General features: G+C 43.3%; 1 protein-coding gene across 2 annotated transcripts in view; it reads right to left on the reverse strand.

Annotated features, from left to right (window-relative positions):
* The window catches only part of LOC132395068 (HEPACAM family member 2-like), a 75,136-nt gene extending 70,025 nt beyond the window's left edge, over nt 1-5,111 (reverse strand). For both annotated transcript variants that reach the window (XM_059971384.1, XM_059971383.1), the window contains exon 1: nt 5,033-5,111. In XM_059971384.1, the coding sequence (XP_059827367.1) occupies nt 5,033-5,099 (67 nt within the window). In that variant the 5' untranslated portion in view covers nt 5,100-5,111. The remainder of the gene's footprint in view (nt 1-5,032) is intronic.
* Between the last annotated feature and the right edge of the window lie 889 nt (nt 5,112-6,000).

Below are 6,000 nucleotides of genomic sequence, written 5' to 3' on the forward strand. Positions count from 1 at the left end.
GAGGGATGAGAAATGATTGCTAATCCCCCACACTCAGCATCTTGGGTGTGACTGTCATTTGAATGCATTGTTCAGGATGCAACAAATGCGATGGTGACATCGACAGCAGGTCCTGTCTGTTGGATAAGACAACTCTCAAACATCACTTGCACAATGTCGGCGCTAACTTCAACCACATCACCTGAGTTCACCAGATGACTTGCTGTAAACTTCAAAATGTGTTCCCACTCCTTCTGGGACTTTGGTCGAATAAGCAAGATCTTGGAGCTTTAGGACATGATTTGTCAACATCAATCTCCATTTATCCCATAGCAGCAATCATTTCTAGTTGAAAATGAGGCTGAAAAGTACCATGACATGATTCCCTCTCACTCCATCTCTCTTCAAGCTGTCTTCCTTTTGCTGTTCCTCATGCTGGATTGGGTTCACAGCAGCAAGAGGTGGCTGTGCGTCCAGATTCACTGCATTTAAAGCACAACCAAGGTTTTGGTTTGACACTTGTCTGTTTGTCAGTGGTTGTGGACTCTCGTTTGTGTCTGTCTTTCCTTTTAGTGGCTTATCACTTGTTGCCTTCGAGCTCGCTTTTACCTTCTGCTGTTTTGTAGTTTGTGGAGTATCTGGTTGACTTTGAAGCTCAGCAATTTATTCAGCCAGTTGAGAAGTAACTGAAATTAGCTGTGCTACATCATCTTCCTTACAGGGGCCTGTGGTCTGAGACTGTATTCTGGCACTTTGTTTCACTGTTCCTAAATGCTATTTATGTGCGCGGTTCTGGAGGCATGCTTGTCTTCCTCGGTGTGTAGAAATGTCAGTAGTTTGGTAAACGATGGCGGGTTTTTTTTCTGTTCCAGTTGCAGCTCTGAGATCGGGGAGTGGTCCCAATATGTCCTACAAAACTGCTTTAAAAGATGCTTGTTAGCCTCAGTTTAGTCAAGTCTGCATTGCTTTTCGGTCAATGTCAATGCCCCCTATAGCCACTGTAGGGAGGCAGATGGTCTCTCTCTCATGTTTTGTAGCTTGTTCATGAATTTAGTGAAAAATTCATCACTGTCTTCCAGGTGGCAAAAGCTGAATCTAGGAGTCGATGCAAATAGCGGGTGAAGCTCCAGGGCTTGTTGACCTGATGATGTCAGAAGCTGCTGGAAGAATACTTTCACATATTGTCTGTGTTCTATGAAGATCAGACACACTTGGGTTTTGCAAGATCAGTTCAACACTAGCACACTGTCTCACAATCTGCCTCATTATGTGGATGACGGGTTCTCCTAGAAAAATTTTGGAGCCTTACGGGTGGATTGCTATGAACTACAAAGTCCTTACTGCACACAATGTGCTCCACTATGTCTCTTTGAATATCTGGAGGGTTAGGATCACTGGAAGAGAGGGATGGGTTCAATGTAACTCCATTAGTCTGTATTACAGGGACTGAGTTGTTCTGCACCAGGGTCAGGCAGAGGAATAATTCTGGCAACTGAACCACATTCTTTTAGAAAGTCTGGTATTTCCTCATTATTTTCTTTTCCTGTTTGCTACTGAATAAAACAGTATTGGGGATTTTAACCCGCTTTTCCTCTATGTCTTTCATTTTCTTTCACTGTAGGCTTAATTGAACAAGTGAGTTTGAACAGTAAGACTCTTTCAGTGCTTTGTACACTAACGAGTGTGTTACTGGTTATCTGATACACGGCCTCCTGGCTGGCTCACCAAGTTTTATGTCGGTCTGATCTCGTGTGACTGGACACCGCTCCCTTTATGAGAAAATCTAATCACAGAGCACTGCATGAGGTGCTCGTGGACCATCAGAAGCTCCAGGTATTGGAATGTGGCAGTGAATCGAAAAGTCACATTTCTGGAGGTAAGTTTTGTTCACAAAAATACATATACTAAGTACTTACACGAGTAAGAACACTTCAGAATTACAACATTCTGTTTAGGTTCCAGATTTCAGACATCAAACGAAAACCAAAGTGCTGTTTAATTAGAATGAATGATCTTCATTAGAATAAGCCTTGTTACTCCAATTCCTCAAACTAATTAGATCCATTGTTATTCCTTATTTAATGGTTTACAGACCAACAATTGCTTTTCTATGTATCCCTAGTTAGTTAGAAAACTATTTGAATTCCTATTCTTAAGTATTATGGTTAACTTCAATTTCAGTGCCAGTCAGTACATATACAAATTCAAATTCAAAAATTATTTATCTATACAGTTTAACTGCTTTCACAACAATTCTCCAACATCACAACTTTTAAACCAAGTAAATCTCATTCAGTAACATATCAAAGCAAAAATAATCAGTTCTTTCAGAAAATCAAATTCAGATATGATTTACCAGACTATTCCTGGTTACATGGTAGAGTTCTTGGGTGCTCATCTCTGCTGATATTGTCTTGTTATAGCTGCTGCTTGTTGTAGCCCAGCTTCAATAACCTTTTTATCACTATTGTCTCTCCTCCAAGGGTTTCCCCCTGAACTTTTCTAGTAAATAGCTCTCTTCATCTCATATGTGTGATATTTATTGCTTATGTATTTACTATTAATATTCTTTTCTTGTTTCTTTGTATTCACTGTAAATACCTGCAGGATAATGAATCTCAGGGTTGTCTATAGTGAGAGATGTGTTCTTTGAAAATAAATTTACTTTGAACTTTGCAAAGAAGGAGTTTGAAAGAGGATCTGGGGCATATGATTTTTTTTTTAAACATGAAATCAGAGTCTGGTTTATTATCACTGAGTCAGAGATACCTGAAAGTGTTTGTTACCTGAAAGTGTTTGTTACCTGAAAGTGTTTGTTACCTGAAAGTGTTTGTTACCTGAAAGTGTTTGTTACCTGAAAGTGCTGGGTACAAACACTGTGTGGAAGAGACACTTAGTCATTCAATCAAACAGGCAAGTCACAGGATGATAGGAGTAAATGGGAGTAATGAGGGTTAGTCTGGACCCGAAGGGCTGAAGGACCTATTACTGTGTTGTTTGATTCTATGAATCTGTAGTCCAGATCTGTCTCATGTACACTGCTGTGAACTGTGTGGTCAGTGTTAATGGGCCCTTGGCTTTAGGAGAGTGTGCGAACCACCACACACTCTCTCTATGTGGGAAACCACCCCAGCAAACTGGCAGGAACTGGAGGCCTCACCACCCATCTGGGGAGTTGGCCAGGACTGTTCTGAATGTTTTCATTCAGGGGCCAAGCACTCATCATAAACGATCTGGTGTTCTCTGTCCTGACTGGTCACTGGCCCGTCCCCTGGCTTTCCCTCCAAGTTCTGGAAGAAGTTGGTGCATTTCTTCTGGCCCAAGATGAAGCTTATGTCCCTTCTATAGTTCTGAGTCTCCATGTTGAGGAGATTGGTCGTGTGTGTGTGTGTGTGTGTGTGTGTGTGTGTGTGTGTGTGTGTGTGTGTGTGTGTGTGTGTGTGTGTGTGTGTGTGTGTGTGTGTGTGTGTGTCCGTCCAGACCTAGACGGTGACCTTCTGGCTGGCAGTCTGACATAATGTATTTTTTTTCTTTTCAAGACGACACACTGAACTCACATCACGTCCCTGACAGAATTAGAGGAATATTGCCAGAATGTGGATGTGGTCACTCCAGTTAGAGAACTCCCCTGTTGGAAGAAGGCTTGACTCAGGCTGACAGGGTGGCCAAATGTTGGCAGAACATACAGTCAACATTAAGACTCTTAGTAAGACACTTTGGAGTCCTGTCACTAGACAGTGACTATAAAGGCTTGGGGAACTCGATCTACAGTTTTCATCTTCACAATATCACAATACTGCTGTTGGTAATATCTTAGTAGAGCTCCTGCACACCCTCACCAGTGTGCTTCTCTCTCTTCAGATGTGGTGACTAACTGTGGTCGAACTAGAGTTGATACAGTTCCACCATGACATCTTTTCTCTTACATTCTGTGCTCGGCTAAAAGAAACAGCCTTGTGCTTTTCAAGATGTTTAACAGATCTTAAAAAGACAGTCACACACACACTGCAGTCTCTCTCTTTGTCACAGAGTGCAGCTCACTCTCACGCATATACACACAGTGCAGGTCTCACTCACATTGCAGCAGACACACACACACACACACACACACACACACAGACACACACACACACACACACACACACACACACACACACACACACACACACACACACACACACACACACACACACACACACACACACACACACACACAGAGTGCAGATCTCACTTGCACAGTGCAGCTCTCTCATTCTCACACACACAGTGCAGGTCTCACTCTCTCTTTCACACATACACACTCACAACTAACGAACTCTCTATACCATGTCATTATATTCTGAAGTAGAGTGAAGGTCTAAATTTAGGGTCTGTTAATGTTATCTATTAAGGGACAGTTGAGTCTGAACACCCACCCACCCTGTGACAGAGGGAAGCTGCAGTCAGGTTGTGTGATGAGCTGATTCTCAAATGCAGGACGTTTGGTCAGACTCTGCAGCAGACACTGAGAGGAAGTGGTTCAGGCTCAGAGCAGTTCTGGTGAACAAGTGGTAGATGCAGCCAAGAATAGTGCTGGCTGGACTCCGGATATTAGGAAACAACTGGGGGTCGGAGAGTTAAGAGAGAGAGAGAAACAGAGAGAGATGACAGACAGAGAGACAGAAACAGAGTGAGACAGACAGAGAGTGAGAGATGGGTTGGGAGTTGGGGAGACAAAGGCAAGGCTTGGTAATCTTCAAAGCTGATGAGTCAGGTTGTAGAAATAGTGACAGAGCTGGAGAGGACAAAGAGCAAAGGAGCATTTACACACACACATTATATACTCAGACAAAGGGAGAGAGGTGACCTCGGGAGAACATAAAACCAATTAATGAAGGAAAGAGGACAAGGCAAGGCAGTAGTGTGTTGTATTTTAGGGTCTCAGCTGGGTAGTGTACGGACTAGCAGAGAGCCAAGGTGTGATTACAATGGACTGAGAGCCCTTTACACACAGTGAAAACCAAGGCAAGGCTCACACACGATAACCAGCATCAGTTTTAAAATCAGACCTTACCCATGCAGATGGCCAAGAGGGAGACGGAGAGCAGGCAGAGAACCCTCAGCATGAAGGACTGCAGCATCTTGAAGTTGTATTTCTGTATTGTGGGATTCAAAGCAACAGAATAAAGAACAGGAACTGACACTTTCTTAAACTCGCCTGTGATTGGATCAGGCAGCATGTTTTACATCTGACACAGGGACGTACAGTGAAGAGACAAGTTGGACCAACTTCTTCCACTCTCTCTCTCTTTCACCTGGTTTCTCTGCTTCTGGCACTCTGGGCCTCTCCCCCTCCCACTCACTGGTTTTTCATCCCTCCTTCTCTGTTTGTATGTCTGTCATTCTCTTTATGCCTGTCTCTGTCTTCTCTCTGAGTGTCTCTCTCTCATCTCCAGTACCTCTCTTCATTGTACATTATCCATTTTCTCCACAGACACTGTGGATTCTATCAACCTTACCACCTGCAACCTACACATTTCGCCCCCCCCCCCAATCTGGGTACAATCAGAGTCCTGAAGAAGGGTCTCAGCTGAAACATCAACTCGTAGCTGTGCTGGATTTCCAGCATCTGCAGAAACTCTTGTGTTTATGGTTGTGAAAATCTTGGGTTTGCATGCTACTCATACTGTAAAATATCAGAACACAAAGGTAGTACAGAGGGAGTGAATCAGTAAGAGGAGGCAGAATATAGTATTACAGTTGCAGAGAAAGCATGGAGTGGGTAGGCAATGAGGTGCAAGGCCATGAGGAAGAAGATTGTGAGGTCAAGAGTTCATCCGTCTTCACAAAGTTGGGAGAATACCAGACCTTTAGGAAGATTTAAGGTTTTGTACATCATGGTTCAGAACTCATGCTTCAGCCTACATTTCAGTCCTGAAGAAGGGTCTCAGCCTGAAACACCAGTTGTTTATTCCTCTCCATAGATGTCACCTGACCTGTTGTGTTCCTCCAGCATTTTGTGTGTAATGCTCCAGATTCAGC

This window comes from Hypanus sabinus, chromosome 6 (genome assembly GCF_030144855.1).
Source record: "Hypanus sabinus isolate sHypSab1 chromosome 6, sHypSab1.hap1, whole genome shotgun sequence".
NCBI lineage: Eukaryota > Metazoa > Chordata > Chondrichthyes > Myliobatiformes > Dasyatidae > Hypanus > Hypanus sabinus.